Source organism: Protopterus annectens, chromosome 9.part0 (genome assembly GCF_019279795.1).
Source record: "Protopterus annectens isolate FY-2018-M chromosome 9.part0, PAN1.0, whole genome shotgun sequence".
NCBI classification, from domain to species: Eukaryota; Metazoa; Chordata; order Ceratodontiformes; family Protopteridae; genus Protopterus; species Protopterus annectens.
In genome coordinates, this window is record NC_056743.1 from 1,283,996,581 (window position 1) to 1,284,017,353 (window position 20,773).

At 36.4% G+C, this 20,773-nt stretch overlaps 1 protein-coding gene across 1 annotated transcript in view; it reads left to right on the forward strand.

Moving 5' to 3' along the window:
- GCK (glucokinase) overlaps nucleotides 1–20,773 on the forward strand; it is a 564,210-nt gene that overhangs the window by 209,997 nt on the left and 333,440 nt on the right. The window contains exon 5 of the mRNA XM_044084223.1: nucleotides 7,088–7,183. Coding sequence (XP_043940158.1) covers nucleotides 7,088–7,183 — 96 coding nt within the window. The remainder of the gene's footprint in view (nucleotides 1–7,087; nucleotides 7,184–20,773) is intronic.

Here is a 20,773-nt window from a genome sequence, read left to right on the forward strand (position 1 = left end):
TTCTATACCAACTTATTCACAGGTAGCAGTAGAACCTTCTACTAACACTTTCTTAAATGGAGCTGTATTTTATGTTGGTTTGTCAGGTTAGTAGACTGTGCCGCAGGGACCTATTCAGGTGTAGCCCATGAGCACTTCCTTGAGGAGCATGTCTGATTAATTAACATTCTTAGAGTCACCCAGTACACAAATAGTGGCGGAAGAAATCCAACCCTGGGCTACAGGATGAAGCTTGATAACAGTTCATAGCTTTAATCCTCTGGGCTGCTAGACAGCTAAGGCCACCAAATGTCATGCTGTCACTTCAGGCAAAAGGATTTCAGAGTTATAAGCCTCTGTAAACTACCTACCTACGTAGATAGTTCATAATGGAAAGATGTCAGTGAAAACAAATCCAATTACCAGTCTTGTGCCTAACTCACTAGAATTTACTAGAATCACTTAGAGAACCCATGAATTCTGAAATCAGCTTTCTGGTTCATTCAGATATGGAAAATAAGGTGTACTGTCAATATATACACCCTGTCTTAATTGTTCGCCCACTGTTTTGCCTATGACAAGCATATAAAACATTTACAAGACACAATAAAAATACATTCTATGAGAACAGAAGTACACCAACAGTTTAGTTCAAAATGTTTCTGCTCAAGATATTTTAGAATATGTAACATACCAACTGAAAATACATTCCAGATACAGAACACATTTTTGGCACAGCTGTGGTACAGGGCTTCCTCTGCCTGTCCAGCTCCCTTGGGTATGCTAACAATGCCCAAGAAACTACTCAAATGGTATGATTTCTGTTACAGTGAAAATACCCAGAGAAGGTACTGCAACTGTGGAAGGTGCTTACCATAACAGTAAATCAGTGAGAAGAGGTAACTGTTAAGGTAGTGGCTGCCTCCCAACTTCTCCCAAGGAATATTACTTTCATTATAGCTATTTGATTAGGATGCTATGGTGTTTCATTTTTGTATACCCGCGGTGGTGGTGATGCGGTAGCATTGTCGCCTCACAGTAAGACGCTGTCCGGTTCGATTCTCAGCTAGAGCGTCTTCTGCGTGGAGACATGCATGAATGGGCATACCTTCGTTGAAGGTTGTGCATCAGGGCTGGTAACTCGGCATGTAAAAATCAACTACCAATCATTAGCGGACCGGAGTTCCGCTGTGGCGACCCCTAACTGGGAAAAGCCGAAAGGCACAACACATTAATTTAAGTTTCACATACAAAGGGCAATGGTTGCCACAAAAAAAAGTTTTCTATAAGGGACAGAAAAGGCTCAACAAACAGAAGGAACAACTATCAGTGCTAGGTACATATCAGTGCTTCACAAACCAACCCAGGTTCCATTGCATTCTGATATCAGACCAGCCCTAGCCTTCAAATGATAAAAGTGCAACTGGTAAAACTGGCTGGGAAAAGAATGGTTCATAAGGTGGGTAAACCCAAAAGTTATGTTTTATTGCTACATTGACCTCTCCTAAAAGACCTGGTGTTATGGTAAGTATCACACATGCAACTGTCATTTATTAAAGCACTTCAAAGGATTGCTATCAAAACCTAATCATCTGAAATTTTCAGCTGACGGAAATTGGTCCACACTGTCAAAGGCCCTTTTAATATTAACAGATGCAGCACCAGTTAACAATCCCTTTTCTACACATATAATCTGTCATTCTATTAACAACCATCAGGGTATTATTATCTTTCCTGACGTCAGGCTATATTTGTTAATGTGAATCACACACCTGAGGGTAGACTACTTTATCACGTGACCTTTCTGGAGATCAGGTCAGTGCAGTAGGGTGATAATCTTCAAGTGAACATGGTCCGAAATGTTAGGCAAAAGCAGGTTCATGGTTCATTTAATAGCTAGAGCGGCTAGCCCATGGTCATTTTCTGTGTTTTATGTCCTAAATGCAAAATTAGGGATGAAGCTTATGTAGTAAATCTGTTACATTATAAGTCTGTAATTGCATGGGTAGTAATATAAAAGAATACATGGATCTTGGCACAGTGCTTGCCTTTGCTTCCTCACTTATACCCTTTTAAACCTATTTATATATTTGAAGATTCTTGCAGGATTTGGTGTCCTTATACTGTGTAAAATGCTGTCCCCCCTTAAAAATTAATTTGTGCACTATAACTTATGTGGTATATATCTGCCTTCACCTATGATTACATCCCATTATACTGTCCTTCAGCAGCAAACCAGTTTCTCCTTTCCCTAGCACCTCTGTCTTTCCTTTTATACTGCAATATACTGACCAGCTCCTTCATTATTTTATGCATCCTGGTCCAGTGATAGTATTTCAGTCTGTGCATTGTTTCTTCATCACTGTACCCATCCATTCTATTTACTCAGTTTACATTACATTTGTCTGATGGATGGTCAATTAAATTAAACTGCTATACTCATGTAATAGCAGCTTTAAATGCACATGCTATGTCTCAAATCTGCATTTGATATCTGCTGGTTGATGTTCTTGGCAGTTGATGAGCTGGACTATTAACAAGTTGAATTTAATGAAACATATTTCAGTAATGTGACATGATGTGATTCCCATACATGTTTATCTCTAGACTTGCTTCTTCTTCATCACCACTGACTGGCCCGTCTCTCCACCAAGGATTTATCTTTCATGTTTTCTCTTTCCCGGCTATCTCACTCACTTTTTTCTCCTTCCTTATTTTCTGGCTATCTCATGCCCCCATGTTCTGTAGACAACTTTGTGCCTTTTGTCCCAATTGCCTGTATTTCTCTACTTGTACCCATTTTCTCCTGTAATATCATTAATATATTTTTCTACCTTAACCTTGTTCTTGTATCCTTTTTATCCCTTTGCTCTGGTTCTTCCCTGAGCATTCTTACCTGAGTAGACAATCCACTCCAATCTCTAGCCACTATTTTCTCCCACAAAGCTGTCATATTCTTCTGCATATATACTCCAAGTCCTCTTACATTCCAGAGTTCCATGAATCAGATTCTTGCTCCACATCCTAATCACCCCACTCAAATGTATTCCTCTTCAGTTATACAGCTGCAAAGCTTCCTTCTTCCTGCTGCACCTTTCTCTTTTCTCACATGTATTTTTATTAGCAATACGTTAAGCTTTTCTTTCTTAAGTGCTTTCACTAACCTAATTTAGCAAATACCAGACAAGCCAACAGGTACTTGAGTTGAAGTAAACAGTTGATGCCTAACCTACTTTAACAATATCTAGTTCTGCATTCTGAGTGGCATACCTTGCATACAATGCTCTCAAGATCTGCACAAGCAATTGACACTTAATCCTACCTTATCAAATAGCAGAGTGAAAAAAAAGAAAAAAAATAACTACTGTACTGCTGGTATGTGATGTTGATTCTTACCTTAGTTACTTCAAAAATTAAAGAAATAAAAGATTAACAGGCCTAATTCATATCAAACTAAACAAGGAACACCAAAGTAATAGGCCAAAAACAAACTACCTTATAATATATTTTTGAATGTTGCACACTAACTATAAAACACAAATTAAATCAGCACAGCCTATAAATGTAAACCATTGTACAGTCTTTGAGAGACCAGAACATAAATTGCAAAGCAATAACTGCTACCAATTATAAACAGGGCCAGATTCATTAAGGCCTACACTAAGTGCACACAAACCGTATTCAAGAACATCCCTACCACATTTTTGTGCCTTCTAGTCACTAAGAAAGATTACACTAAATGTACATGTAGTCTACACTTTGCGGTAACCTTTATGAATCTCCCTCAATATTTAAGGATGTAAAAAAATCAGCATGAAAGCTAAAATTAAGAGGAAGAAGGTGTGAGTTATCCTTGTGTTGTCTATTTACTCAGAATGGTGTACACTTAGTTTAGCTGTTAATAAATCCCATAAAATGTAAGTCAGCAAGTTCTTAGTAATTAATTGATTTAATATTTAAAGAAACAAAGTCAAAATAAAAAAAGTGCTGCAATAATATGCCTTAAAGAGCATTTCCAAATATTCCGCACTAAGTATATATCAAATATGAAATCTGCAAAGTCTGTAAGTATGATGAACTGGTATCTTGCTATCCATACCAACAGTTATAGATGAAATCTAAACTGTAGACCACCAAGTTCATAACAGGTAATTAAGTCTAAAGTTAACAAACATAATAGGTTGGTTATTAATTAAAAATCAGAAGGACTTCTTTACCTCAGCAGGATGCATAGAACAACCAAGCTCATAGTGCCTTCTCTTGAAGTCCTTCCTTGAGTTTTCCTTGAGGCTATATCATTTTTTACTTTTCCCTGAGGCCATATAATTTTCCTCCTCAGTGCCTCTTCAAACTTCCTGACCTATGTCACTCTGTGAATTACACACAGCATTTCATGTGAGGTCTTATTGTGGTCCTATACATTGGAACTATGGAGATATTGCCTCCTACAACCTTACATTTCAGCCTTATTCACTACATGTGCATACAACCTAAGATGATTCATCTTAGGAGTGATCCAGAAACCCAAATCTTTCTCCTCTATAACTTTTTTTGCGCCCCACCCCCAACACATATATCATTTCCACCCCTCTCAGAATGTATTATCTTTCATTTCTTTGCATTGAAATCAAAATTGTTACTTGTTTGCCAACCCTTCTGACTTCCTTAGATCCCTCAACAAGTTTATCCTAAGAATGTGTACTAAACCTGTTTTAACATGTTATACACTCAAGTTGATCTTATTCTGAAAACATTGCATGTATTCAGTACAAATATCTTGAACTCATTATGGGAACTAATAGCAAGCCATGAAGGACCCCATTAATTACTTTACTTACATATTAGTGCTTGGATTTGACTTGCTCTCTTAGTTTCCTCCTTAAAGCCATACACTGATTCATTTAGAACAGAGCTTTAAATCCCTTAGGTTTCCAACCAGCCTTATGTGAAAAAAAGTCTTGCTAAATCTTGAAATAAATGTAAAGTAGAGCTTTCTGAACCAAGGTCTTTGTAACCCAGTCCTAGCAACTAATGTGGATTGAATGGCATGATCTACCCAGGTGACCCACACTGCAGATTATACAATCTGATCAGCTACAAATGCACTAGTATGTGCTTGTGACTTTAAAAAGCGTTGTGCTCTTTCTTGTTCATTTTATTGAAATATTTGGCAGTTATTAGAATGTTATTGGTGCTTTCAAAATTAATACAGCTATTAAAGATCTTTACATTGAATGGTTTCTTATTCTTAGAAGACTGGTCTGTGCTGGGAGTGCTGAAGCAATTGAATAAAGAAATACTGTCAGGGTATTTTGTGGCGTCTTCATTCATCTGCTATAACTGAAGGTATTAGATTTGCTTAAAGGAGAACCACACCCACAGACTCAAAAACATGTTTATTTCATCATGGTTTGGTGTTTCCTACATTTTAACACCACCAGGTTTGTAAATAGTTTTATATGTAATTTCTCAGTTTGACCATATGGAGTCTGGCATCTTGAAGAAATTCTGATTGTTTAGTCTACCTCTAGGTATCCTACAATGCAGTGCTTGTCTATAAAAAATGACATCACACAGGATTCTTTCTTCCTAAAGTTCCTGTCACTGCATTGATTTTACATGCATAGACTGCTGTCTTTCAGTCAGTTTTAAGTAAAATGTCATGCCATTCATTGACTACTTAAAACACAAACAGTGCAAATGGCACAGAACAGACTATCAAAGTGCTTTTTACTGCTGCTTCTTTTTAGAATGGCTAAACTGCAGTCTTTTATGAAGCCTGAATTGTACTAGTTTGACTCCTCTCCCATTCCCCTTCACACCTAACTTCCCTAGCTGTCAAAGTGCTAAGGGTAATTTGAGTTGTTACCTGCTGTGATTGACAGCTCACAACAAGAGACTTGATTCATGTACTGTTTCCTTGTTCTAGCCTTTACTTTCTGTATGGGTAGGGGAAGGGCCAAGGAGCTGTGACATCACAGCATGGGTAGGTTTTTAGGATGGTAAAGGTGATGTCAGTTTGGGGAGGGAAATGGCCAGAAAACTACCTGTAGTATGACACCGGTGAATTGGAGTCTGCAGCAAGGGTGGGACAAAAGTTTTTTGAAAATGAAAGTAACAGTCAATTTAAAATATTTTAAATGCTGAGTTTTTGTTTATTCATAGCAGTAAATAGGGAAAAAAGGCAGAGAAGTTGAGCATTAAATAATAGAATCCCATTATTGTCCTTTAACATAATTCTCCACTGTGAATGCTTTACCTGGTCAGTTTCTGTCTGCTAGATGCCTCAAAGTCCATTGGCAGCTGCTCACTGATAAATATAACTTACACCAAGGTTTAGAAATCTCTGGATAAGTTACAATCTTTAGGATGATACATAAACCCCTGCATGGATCTGGGCCAGGAGGATGCAGCCCTACATAAAAATTTACATGAACTGCTCAGTTGGTCTTATGGCTATGAGTCAACTGTCTTCACTGTGATAGGCCACAATAAGGTACACATATTCTGTGAATGAATTCTGCTGAGGATATTGTCTCCTCTTGATATCACATACTGAGTAATTATATTCTTATTATCTACAAATAGTGTGTGCTTCCAAGCTACTCTCCAGTTTCTTTTATACCAAGCCCCAATGACCAGACCAATGATTTGTAATGTAAAATTTTAAGTGAGACATTTTGCTGAATACATCGTGTTAATATGTCCATAATGCTGAGTCTGCACCTGATTCATCACAGTAGTTCTAAGGGATAATCAGCTGCTGTCTGAGCCTGCTGTTTGATGCCATGTGGCAAAAACATTCTCTTATTCAAGTGAGGAAGGGTGTCTACCCATGGATAAGAATTCCTATCTAAAATATTCCTCTTGTCAGTGGTGAGCTGCTGCAATTAGGGTGCTCATTTCTTTCAGGGTTACCACTTCTCCACCAGGATGCAGTTACTCAAGCCCATTTTTGAATGTAGCTTGCTGGCTAAGTAAATGGCAGCCCCCGGTACTTCATCACAGAGTAACTGCTGGGTCATGTTCATACTGTTAATATCTGTCCAGTATTGATCAGTAAAATTGCAGCCTGCCTGTCTAACCACTGACTTTTGCTATCATGCAGGGTATCCTTCTGAACTGGACAAAAGGATTCAAAGCCTCAGGAGCAGAAGGAAACAACATTGTTGGACTGCTTCGAGATGCCATCAAGAGAAGAGGAGTAAGTAAAGAAGGATGTTATAATGAGTTATAGAAAAGTCAGTATGTGTGCAAAATGATGACATTTGTAATACAAGTTCTTGTGTGTAAAATGATACTGTTAGCAGCATAAGTTGCCATAGTTTTTCAATGTGCATTTCTCTCTAGAGAAATTGAAAAACAATGTTATTTATTACTGGGTAAAATCTTCTAAGCCCATTAACAGGGTATAGTGCAAGAGGTCTGGTGTATTAAATATTTCATTCCCATTAAACAGTATGTGAGTGGAAAATAAGGAACATAAACCACATTGAAAATAAAATATCTTCTCTGTTGCACAGGTGGAATAAATAAATCATACAAATGAAGTAGCTGACTAGTAGTTGATGTAAAAAGGTCAATCTTTTAGCAGTTACAGATGGTGAAAATGACAAGAAAAGAACATTTCTTGTTATAAACTAGACTGCAATATTTAACTATCTTGACACTGTCCCACACAAGAATTTAGCTGCAAATGTGGAAGGGAATTGACAAAAATGGTTTAGATAGATTTAGAGTTGGGTAGAGGGAAAGAAGAATTAGGTGAAGTACATGGGTGAAATTGTGAGAGTAGAATGAGTTTACTACTGGAGTACCACAAGGGTCAGTCCTAGATGTTCTGCTTTCCAGCAGCATTCTGATAGATATCACTAAAGTATATAAAAAAAAAAAAAGCTTCTCTATGGTTGTCACTAAAACTGGGAAATGGTGGAAGATGGAGGCAGAATGGAAGAGCTAGCATCATAAAGGAAATCAAAAAGTTGTTGTGCTGATCAGAAGCGGAGCAGTAGAGGTTTAGTGCCAAGAGGTGCAAGGTGATACACTCAGCTAGACTGACCATACATCATATACAGCAGGTGAATGACCAGTAGTGATCATAATGGCAGTACCAACTAAATGTGAGATCCAGCTACCAAAGTGAACAGGATGCCCAGGTGTACTATAGGAGAAGCAATATGTGTGGCTGAGGGGTACTGGTACTACTCTATAAGGCACTGATAAGGCTCCATCTGGGGTACTACAGTCTGTTCTGCAGACCATATAGGGAAAGTAACACTGAACTACTCATGGGGCCACGAGGAAGCTAAAAGGTTTGTAAGAGAGGTGGATGAATGCTTTCATACTTCTAGAATGTGTCCTTCCAGTTTTCTTCCTGACAACATTTACAGAATATAAAATGTGATATAACATTTCCAAACAGCTCATCTGTCACTCCTTAGTGTTTATATTAGTGCATTAAATGTATGACCTAAGTTATCTCTTCTCTAGCAGAAAAGGTCAGAGAATTTGTGTGCCTTCAAGTAATTCAGTTTTGCATATCTTTTTATTTTTAATGAAAAAAAAATTACATCTTTAAGAAGAATGTTAAATATTTTATATTATTAAATTAGATGTACTAATCAGACAATTACCCCCACAGTTTTCCATTAAATTAATGGAAATTAGAACCTGAGAAAGCAAAGTCATGCTATTCATTAGCATGTGTTCTCCCCCCCCCACAATCACATTGTCACAGAACACATAGCTAGTGAACCAGTCAATCCAAGTCATGTTACTGTAAGGTAAACACTTGAGATCAGTTGCTTTGAGTAGCCAATTTCAGCTCATACCCAACTCCAGTCATTTGTCAACAGGAGTCAGAAGGAACAAACATTCCAGTCATAAGTATTTTTCCCTCTTGTAGGAATGTTTATTTTTATTAACACTGGTAGGACAATAAATATATCTGTGGGCAATGTTAAAGAAACTGCCCACAGGAGCAATCTATTCATTTTGGGATTATTTATTTATTTATTTTTATTACAACCCTTCCAATGTGGGTAGCTGTAATAGCAGCAAGTTGAAATAAATTACTCTGGCAATTATTTTTTTACTGTCTTTATCACACATCAGACATGATAGTAATAAGTGGCCATCATTTTTGGGCATTATCTGTATGTTAAATGAAAGGGCAGACACATAATTGCAGTTGAGCAATGATCACGCATATGGCTTACCATGGGTAGAAACAGTATGTGTGTGTATATAAATATATATGTACACATTAATATGACTTGTTGGCAGGATAGATCTGTGTCCCAAAGACTCCCTCAACTGTGGAATAGACTCCCTCTAAATGTCAAATAGAGTACCTTATTTAGCCCTGTTTAAGAAGAACCTAAAAGACTGGGTGGGAAACAGAAAATACACACCTGGGATCCCACCTGTGTCCCTGCTGGACAGGGAAAACAGGTGTTGACCTTTTGGGAACATGGGCAAATTTCTTGACTAGGCTTATAAGGGCTTCTGGGCCTATAGCCTAGTATCATCCTATGAACCTATGAGCCTATGACATATGAATGCATATGCTTATATAAATAAATATATATATATATATATATATATATATATATATATATATATATATATATATATATATATATACACACACACACACATAGAGAAAGAGATGTGCACGTGTGTGTGTGTGTGTGTGTGTGTGTGTGTGTGTGTGTGTGTGTGTGTGTGTGTGCATGTGTGTGTGTGTGTGTGTGTGTGTGTGTGTGTGTGCGTGTATGTCTGTATATCAGAGCAGTAAGTTAAAATACATTACTATGCCTATTACTTCTTTCAGTTTCTTCTCAATCTAATGTCAGACAGGTACAGAGAAGATGGTTATAATCTGTGAGGTAGTGAGGTAGCCTGTGTGTGAAAGCACAAACATGTTACATGATCGCTGTTGAGTGATCATTTGTTATGGCTTGTTGGGGGCATTGTATGTATTCAAGAACAATGAGTTGAATATATTTCTGTAGTCATTATAACTTTTTTTCCCTCATAATCAGACATCACAACTGCACACAGAGAGTGGTTATCTTCTTTTCCACAGAGGACAATCTGTGTGTGAAAACAAAGGACAATTACATTATTACTGTGAAGCAGACATCAATATGTCTTGTTATGAGCTGCAGAACATCTCTCATACCAACAAGTTGGAAAACATTACTGTGTTCATTATTTGTTTCACTTTCATCACACTCAGTCACTGGAATTATATACACAAGGTGGCTATCTTTTGGAAGTAGATAAAAAGAAGCATTCTGTGTGAGAAAGCACAAATGATAATTGATATGTCTTGTCACTGGACAGTGTATGTGTCTGAAACAAGTTTAAATACATTACTGTGGCTAATATCTGTTTCAGTTTCTTTCCAATGAGCCACCCACAGTGTGCATAGAAAATGGCTATGAACAATGAATCATTGAATGTGTATACAGAAAGTCATTTTTAGGGGTTGGCTATGTGTGAAACTAAAAGGCAGTTACATGATCACTATCAAATGATCTGTAAGATGGGGCAATATAAGGTTCAGGTTGAAATATATTACTGTGGCCACTATATTTATTTTACTTCTTCACAGTCAGAGGTGGTGAGGCAAAGAAACATGTTTTTGCTTTCAAGATGCTACATTATTAATATTGCTGTTGTTGTTATTACTTTACAGCATCCCTACTGCAAATGTGTTCATCATTACATCACTGTTGGAATAGTCTAAACTATTTGGGATACATCCTGCCAAGGATAAGACATCTATCTAGATTACAAAGCTTCAGGGCAACTTTTATGTGCCTGTATGTCTATTAGAGCTTGAGAGCAAGCCAGCATCAAAGTAGACATAATGGCACTAAAAATCAGAACTTTCTTGCCATTGAAGTTACCAGTAAGACACTTTCTCCTCTGTATCTTCACAGGTTCAACAGTCAACTAGTTTCATCAAGTGGGCAGAAAAGTATTGCACTAGGGACTTCCTTCCCATATTTTATGAAAAAAGTGTATATGTTTTTGAATTTATACCTAAGAGAAAGTGGTAGTGTCTGTGTGGGTGACAAATTCCCTATAAAGATCAACACATGGCTTGTATTTTTTACCTAGAGGAGGAATATGACTTTCAGTCATGCTCTATTTGTCAGTTCTTTACTCCCAAAACACTTAGAAGAAATCTAGAAGCTTAAAGCTTTATCCAATAGTGTCATGGAACTGGGTTTCAGTCCGCTGGATGTCTTCCATTAGGTCCATAAGAAAAGAAATGTTGTTAGACTGGCATCTGTACTCCTTCCTTCTGACATTCTGTCTGCCTCTGTCTTCAGTAGATGACTCCACTGTGAGCATCAAAACCAAAGAAAATAAGGCTCACATAGTGTCATACTGCCAAGGAAGCTTAGTCCAAACGAGTGTAGCAATTAACTTAAAGAAACTCAAGAATGCGTGCTATGTAAGCAGTCTATAAATATAAAAATCACTGAACCACCAGGGTGAACATATAACAGTTGTTTCATATCTGGCAGATACATGCCAAAGGGGGCATTATATTCAAAGACTGGCATAATGAGGTCTGAATAAATGGGGACAATGATATCCCTACCTCTAGACACAATCCCTTTGTTTATAAACTGTGCAGTACAGAAGGACTTTCTTACAACAATGGACACATGTTGATCAAATGTTAGATCACCGTCCACAAAAGTTTCCAAATCCCAAACAAATGGGTCCAGCACAGGTACAAATCCCCGATCCTCTGGGATTGAAGAATGCCTACTGAGACTATTTATTTGGGACATGCCTTCCTGTAGGATGTCAAGGTCTTTTGGGGAGTCAATGACTACTCCTAGCTTGCAGTTATTTGGAAACTTAATCAACCAGATTCTTTTGGTATTTGCTTTTACTTCAGAAAAGTAGAAGCTAGACAGGAGATGTCCCAACACAGAACCCTGAGGGGCTTCACTGGTGAATGTTTTCTTTGTGGAGGTAACATCTCCTGCTTTAATTCCCTGCATCCCATCTGTGATCCATTTGGCAATCCAACCGGTGAAATATAAGTTTATTCCCAGTTTTTTTAGCTTTTCTACTATGCCTGAGTGGAGAATTGTGTCAAAACTTTAAATCTACTTTTATATTGGCTTATTCTTATTCTCCAATGGATGTATGGGTATGTGGAAGGTGCTCTGAAGTTTGGAAAATTGGCCAGATGTCCAATCCTTGGCAGGAAGCATCACGTATTACTTAGGGGTTTGCAACAGTGATGTATCTGAACATCTACTATTATGGTAAGTTTACTTACACAATGGTACCATCTTTAGATTTATTTCAGAAGCAAGAAATTTTAGCTTTTCTCATAGGTGGAAATATATAATAGATAAAATCATAAATATAGTTTGCTTTTATAAAACTAAAACTAAAAGCAATACTTATTTATCCCTGGAAGTGATGCTTCCAAAGTATGAAATGTTAACCTTTAAAAAGAGGGGAAGCATTGCTAGGAATTGTGACATGGCACACAGAAATCCTGTGTGCATCTGTCCTCTGCACCTAAAAGCACAATGGAACTACAGTTTATAACTGAATATGCAGACTTGTTGTCCAAATCATTAATATAAAATTCCAAACTGTTTTAGAGATATAATCCTGTATTGATAGTCTCTATCAATAGGCCTACAAGGCAGCCACTAGGAACTACAGACTGTCAATTTGCATTATACATGGTTTCCATAAAGTGTGAAATTATGACTTGTTTTCATGGTGTTGAAATGCATCTGATATCAGATATATATATTATGTTGCTATCACATCAGAAACAAAGACATACATATATTTCTAGAAAAAAAGATATTTTTTCATTTGAAATGTGCCATGCTTAAACTACATAGTCTAACACATTAAAATCGGTGTGGTCAAATTTAAGTTTGAGTTGTATTTAAATAAGCTAAAGGGTTGAATTGCCGTAATAGTGGCATTTTGTACCTGAATGTCCTATTACAATTTCCTGTTAATCATATTATACTCTCTCAAAGTGTAATTGAAATATTGGCTTTTATATATAGGTACCAAATACTTGGATTTATACTTCTTTCTCTGTCAGAATTTGACATTGTACATTATACTTATTCAATTTTCACTGGGTATATATATTCGTTGATATATATATATATATATATATATATATATATATATATATATATATATATGGATCTACTTTATTTTGGCAAATTCTATTTCACCTAAATGGGAGATTCGCGAGTTGATTTATGAGAAAGTGAGTTTTATCGAAAAAGCACTTTCACGTAAATCACTAGTTTAAAAAAAAAATTAGTTAAAGAGAGAAAAACATGCGGTTTGCATGTAAACTTAGTTGTACATCAATGTTCAGTGCTGATGTACAACTAAGCGGACTGTTGTTGAGATCGTAGTACAGTGGGGATGAGGGAACATTCCCTTTTCCCCACTGTAGTGCGATTTCGGAGTGAGAATATTAAAGTAGGGTGTGTGTGGGGGGCACAGCCCCCCACATGAGGGGTGCAGGGGGGCTTGCCCCCCTGCATAACAGTGTTTTAAGTGTTTAGCTTTTTTTGTTTTTTGTCATGGATTTACATGAAAGTGCGTTTTCATTGAAATGCACTTTCGTGTAAATGCATTCGCGGATTTACGTTTTGGTGAAATGCAAATTTGTTAGAATGCAGTAGATCCATATATATATATATATATATATATATATATATATATATATATATATATATCCACATCTGACCATTGGTTGCCACCAGAACCACTTCTCATCCACCAGGTCTACCAGGTACTCCTTATCTCCCCTGGATTTACTTTGAACCCATGCTTGAAGTGGATAAGAAGATTCTGACTCCTGGAGTAATGTCATAGGCATCTTCTTTATTACTGCAGATAGAATGAGGTCTAAATTCCATGTACTGATAAAGGTAATGTGCTATTGCATAAATAAGAGTTGAGATGCAATGAAATCCCTGAGGGTAGAATGACAGTCTAGAGTGAGTTTTGTACCTAAGTATCCTATTATAATTCCCTGAAACCTTTATTATGAACTATTGTAGGGAAACTGATATGTGACCTCAAATGATAGCTTTATTTCCTTTTTACGTCCCTACCTGATGATCATCACCAATCCAATTACTCTTGATCTGCAATCATTAACACCCTCCACTCTTGAAGGGTTACAGCCAAAAAAGAGGGAGAATCATCCAAGAAGTCAGAGAGGTTCTCTGTGACCTATCTTGAATTACTGTCTTGGCCTAGCTAGAATGGCTTGGGAGCACTCATATTCTGGCACCCTGAGTGTATGACTTCTTCCCAGACTGACATTTAAAGGAGGACACTAACAGTAATTGTACTCAAGCAGGGAAACTGCACTACACACCCACTACCCTACCCTACCTTTGATCATTCTATTAAGCAGGGCTGTGGGGTGATTTTGAAGACCTAACCCCAGCTACTGTATCTAACATGCACTCCCATGTCATCACAGAGATCTTTTCATCATGCACACACACATTCTGGAATGCAAGGTTAAGGCATACATTCATCATACTGGCAATGGCAATTGCATGTCCCCAAGCTGGTTCTGTGCACCAGTAGTCTGCACATGCTAGGTCCTAATAATGAAGTGATTGACCACCCCCTTCCCCTAACTGGGCAGGCTAGTGTTGGCAGCCCATTTCCATCCAGCTTCCCCAATGCCAAAGCCGCTATTTAAGTTTGGGTATTATATGTCATAGTTGGGGTGTTATTGTTTTATGTAATAGAGCTGAGTGTGTTTCTAAAGGGCTTTTGATGTTGCACTCTGTATTACATCCAATTTCTACTGAAAAGATATATGAAATCTGATCCAGTGACAGGTTAAAATAATGTCCAACCTATTTGTATGCTGTATTTCTTAGATTAAGATAGAATTCATATATTTTTTGCAAAAAAGTTTTTATTTTTAATTTGTAGTATGTCATATTTCAAATGCCATATTCTGAAGCACCTAGAATGATGTGGTCAAATTCAGAGTTGAGTTAAGCTGAAATCTGTAAGGTATAATAGCAGTTTTATGCGCATTTAGTTGCTGAATATCTTATTATTACTGTCTGAACGTTTTATAATGAAATACTGAAAAGGGAAAGACATACACAGGAGTTTATAAGCCTTTTCTGTTACAGTCTAACGTTTTGCATTATGCTTTCTTTCCACTGGGGGGTTGTATATGACTTCTCAATTTCCTAAGTCATCATTGCAGTAGAAGGAAAATCCTTTATATTTTGTAAAATGGGATTTTTATAATTGCAAAGTATCATGTCGGAAATGTTATTAATTGAAGCAGATAAACTGTGGGATCAAATTTAGACTTGATTTACAGTAAAATCCCTAAATCTAAAAACATAATATTTGGTGCAACTTGTGCCTAAATATTCAGTCTTTAAGTCCTGAAATTACAAAGTGGGCTCATATATTGTCTTTTATACACTGTTACCAAATGTAGTGGTTCATAGGTCTTCACTATGAGAGTCAGATGTTTTGTAATGTACTTGGTTTTCACTGGAGGTATTGCATATGAATTTTACTCAGGGCACTGAATACAGCACTCTACAAGTACATCTTTAGTGAGATGACAATGGACCACAAGAACATAATACATATTTTATCAATGGAATATTAGTAGTGGCATGTTATAGATTAATTGCAATGGTTTGAAGTAGCTAATATGGTGTCATCATATCAGCACTGAGCTGCAGTGAAATCCCTAAGTGTAGCATAGCATTCATATGTGCATTTTGTATCTGAACATTCTGATGTTGTGTTACTACATAAAAGTTTTGTAAAATCTTTAGGGGGGGGCTTACCCATGCATTTTATGCAGATATTTCAGAAACAAAGACTCACAAGCCTGTCACTGTCAAAGCCTGATATTTTATATTACACTCTATTTCCATGGGGGCTACAATATATGACTCCTGCTCAGTATGCACAATACAGTGCTGTTTTAGAAAACATCTTTCCTAGGTTGCCATAATACAAAATGATAGATCTTGTATATTTTACCAGAAAATTATTTTTTTAATATGTACACATTAGGACTTAAATACTACAGTTTGAAACAGCTAAATGATGCAGTCAGATTCAGCACTGAGCTGCAATGAAATTCCTGTTTTATAGCTGAACAGACTTTTGTTACATTGGACATTATTTTTAACCTGCCACATGATCAGAGGTCATATATCTTTTCAGTTTGAAGGATTTTTAATGAAATGTTGAAGAAGAACCAACATATTACATTTTATACATAGTTACCAAATGCAGCAGTTCAATTACATTTATCATTATATTTGGTTTCTGTTGAGGGCTTTGAGTATGACTTCTCCTCTAGGTGCAGAATACAGCAATGGTTTAGAATACATCTATAATGAATTGTCATTACTTTAGATGTAACAACCATATCTAGTTCAGCAGAAAAAATATTTCATTTAAAACATGTCATGGCTCAAACACCATGGTCTAAAGCAGCTACTGTGTAGAGCTCAAACTTGGCAATGAGTTGCTTTGAAATCCCTAACTGTAGACTATCAGTCTTTGATGTATTTTACAGAGTAATATTTAAGTAATCTGTTATCATAATATTGTCTTAAATGGGAGAAATATACTATGTTTTACACATAACATTAAAATGCAGTGGTTCATAGTCATTTCAGTGTCACAGTATGACATTTCATTGTGAAATCTTAAAAGGGAGTGTCATATGGTGTTTTATCCATACCTACCAAATGCAGATATTTGTAGGCCTTTCATTGTCACATCCTGACATTTTGTGTTATACTTGTATTCCAATGCATGCTGTATATGAGTTCTGCTCAGTATGGCTATATATTTGCTGAGTTTTCATTACATCATAAACAACATCTTACATAATTCATCTGATTTGTTTTTCATAACTAAACGAAGAATGCTTAAATATCATGGTTTAAGTAGCAAAGCTGTGGGATGAAATTCAGCACTGAGTTGCACTAAAATCCCTAAGGGTGAAATAACAGTTACAACTCAAAAGTTTCGTAATGATTTTGAAAAGTGTCTGAGATATAGCCCTTTTTACATAGGTACCAAATGAAGGAGTTTGTAGGTCTTCCCTGTCAGATTCTTACATTTCACCTTGCAGTCAGTCATTTTCCATTTGAGGTGTATGGGTCTTCTGCTCATGGTGCATAGTGCAGTACTGGTATAGAGGCAACATCTTTGCTGAGTTGTCACTGCAATAAAAATAGATATTGCATATATTTCAGCAGAAAATGGATTTGTTTAATGATAACATATCATGGTTAAATTTATGATCTGAAGCATCCAAAGTGGTAGGGTGAAATTCAGCACTGAGTCACACTGAAATCCCTAAGGGTAGTACAGCAATCTAAGGTTACTTTTGTAACTGAACACCATGCTGTTATTGTCTCTTTAAGGGTGTCCTATATGTCTTCTGATCAGTATGCAAAATAATGTAGTGGTCTAGAATGCATCTTTACTAAGTTGTCATTGCAATAGAAGGAAACCACCTATATATTTCATCTGAAGAAAAAAAAATAATTTTCTTTCATAACATGTTGTGGCTTAAATGCCATGGTTTGAAGCTGCTAAAGAACTGTACAATGTAAGATTTTGTCTCTGAGTTTTTTTTTACATAAATAAAAAAAACACCTTGTGGTTTTCATTTGCTGATATAGCAATTTTTAGTTTATATTTAGTTCTTCAGTATTTCTTTTGCTCCTGATATTTTTCTTAACCCTTGTTATTATAACACTGTTGAGCTTTTTAATTTATTTTTTTTATTTAGGGTAATACACTTTTCCCTTTTGTTGTTAAGTTTGTTTATAGTTAGGTTTCACCAGAAGGGTTTGGTTCTAAACTTGTCATTTTATTTGTGCTAAATAGGAACGTGAGCTTCTGAGCAAGACTTGAAATGGAAGTATAGATGTTGGGTATCTGAGGCTGTATTTGTAATGGCATCAGCTTTTCTTCTGCATCACTTTTCTTTTTGTCTACTTGATCCATATAGTGCTCTGCATATTTTATTAACTTGTCAACCTTCTCTTCTTGCCACGTTATCAGGTGTTGTTTTATCAATGCTTAAACATTTTATAACAGTCTGTGCACAAAGTCAGAGTTTAAAGCTACCTTAGCATTTACAATTGGATCAGCAATACCAGAATTAGCATAAAACACTTCCCAAAGTCTCCCAAAGTAATTACCTGGTATTTCTCACTTACTTTGTTTACATGCAGTGATTTTCTCATAGTTTGGTTTAACTGGACATATTTCTAGAATTTTTTAAGAGCTTATCCTGCAGCTCGGCTAATGCATTTCTCCTTCTAGTAGGTGAGTAATCTGGGTCCTGTTCTGGGGTCAGTCCAGCCTTTTCCTTTAATTTTTCATATACAACAGGAGGAACTACAGATTCCAACAGATGCCTTAAATATGCCAAGTTTGGTTCATATATTTGAATAACAATACTCAGTTCTTCTTTGAACTTTAGTGGGCATTGCCTAATTTTTGGAAAGGTTTTGACTGCAGCATGACGTGCTGCTATTAGGATGTGGTACCTGTTTTATGGGATATAATGATTCTGTCTTCTCCCCTTCTTCTTCTGCTGCCTGTCTTGCCTTTAAATGAGTATGGTTTTACTTTTTACCTTGCTGCTCTATTCTGTCCTGCTTTCCTGGGCTCTCCTCACTGTCTGAGTCAGGAGGTAACTCAGGATAAAGGGGCTAGAAAGTAAAGATTTAGGTATGGGTGATGCTGTGTGTGGAGGTGCAGAAAGTGCAATATTTAAAGATACTGCTTGTCATGTAGGTGTGTGGATCACAGACTGGGACCTGTCTGGTCAAGAGGTGCAAAGAGGTAAGAAACAAAGCTGATTATCTTCCCTTGAAGATTCCTCCCCTTCACCTACCATCTCACGAACCACTGTCTGATCCTTTAAAATCACTGGGTATAAAGGAGCAATGTTACTTGCTTTTACTGTACTTTTAAGTTCCTTAACTTGTTGTAACAATTTTTCATTTGTATCTTTCAACCCCTTTGCCATGGATTCCTTTTCCCTCTTGAAAGTTTCTATGTACCAGTCATTTTAATGATTTCATTGATTAGATTTCATCTTTTTACTACTTTCCTCCAGTTGTGTTCTCAGGTTCAGTATTTTAGTTCTGTCAAAGGTGTCTTTTTCAAGGAAACATAAGTCTGGGTTTGGTTTAGTTATTTTATGCCAATCTTTTATATACTGACAGGAATTTACCCCATATTTACAATACATATATGAGCTGGATAACAAGCTGATGATTCAATAGTTTTACTGTCTGTTGTACCCATTTTATTTCACTTCTTTGTTTTGCATTTTGTTTCTGTTTTTTTTTTTTTTTTTGGTTATAGTACTATTAGCACAGAACTTACAGTCATAAATATCACACACATCCACTTAATGCAGGGCACCTCCCTGCTATTTATTTCAGACTGAAACCCAGTTTAGTCTTGTTGCCGGGCCCCTCCTGGCCAATTTACACTGCATATGCTGTACTCAAACCTCACAACTGTGAATACTAACCTGACCACAGAATGTATTGACTAATACAATAAATGATGTTCATGCAATCCAAAGCTGCATTTACATCACTGAATTTAAATTTCACAGGAACTCAAAGATAAAATGTAAGTTAAAAGCACTGATGGGCGTCTGATATTTGCTGAAGAGATCCCTGCCACGGGCTTCAGTGACATCAACTAAATAGCTATAAAAACATGGTTAGAAATCCAAATCATGGCACCAGCTGAAAATGAAATTTATTATTTTCTAATTTATGCTGCTGTAAAGTTCAATATAAAAACTGTCAAAGTTCCATACTTTTAAAATAGTGGTATTTTCCCAGTTCAGAGGGGTTACGCTGTTTCTTTTTTTTTTTTTTTTTTTTTTTTAAGCAGTTTACATGGATGTCCTACATTATGAGCTCAGTAGGTCAAATCGTAAACACATGCATGCACAGTTGACAGCTGCTGCTTAATTTTCTTCTGCAGTTTCAACAGGTGCTGTGAAAATTATTTCATTTTTAAGGTTAATATATATAATTTTACTAATATTTATAGTAGGCAGATTCATCATAATTTACTTATTATGGGGTTTACAGTCATCCCAGCTAGTCATGCGGATGTTGCTACTACACCGGTAGATTTGAAACTATTTACAAAGAGATTAAATCTAAGGATGTACTTTGCAATAAACAGCAGGACCTTAACTATAACTGTATTTTTAAATGTTGTAGCACCTTTAATCCACCATCTCATCCAGTGATTCAGACACTTGAATGTTTATGTGAAGTGGATCTCAGAAAGGTACTAAAAGATTCCAGAAGCAGAAAAAGTTACAATTTGACACACAAAGAAAGTACAGTATTGAATGAAATGTCTATGAACAAAAAGTTAGATACATGAAACCATAGAAGGGAGGTGGTCTTGTGATGGAGCTCTGTGATTATGTCAATAGAATGATGTGTTTACTCAGTAACAATGATGATTATCAATTTGTTTTTAAAAATGAGTTATTGATTGCATATCATAAGACTGACATGTTTTAGATGAAATTTTGTTAAATAATTATATCATGCCAATGATATATGAGTACTTGAAGGCTGAGCATCCTATTATATGAAGATTTTTGAGCCCTTGGCAAAATATGTAGATGTCAAACTTAACATTTTTTAAATGATGGATATATTTTAAA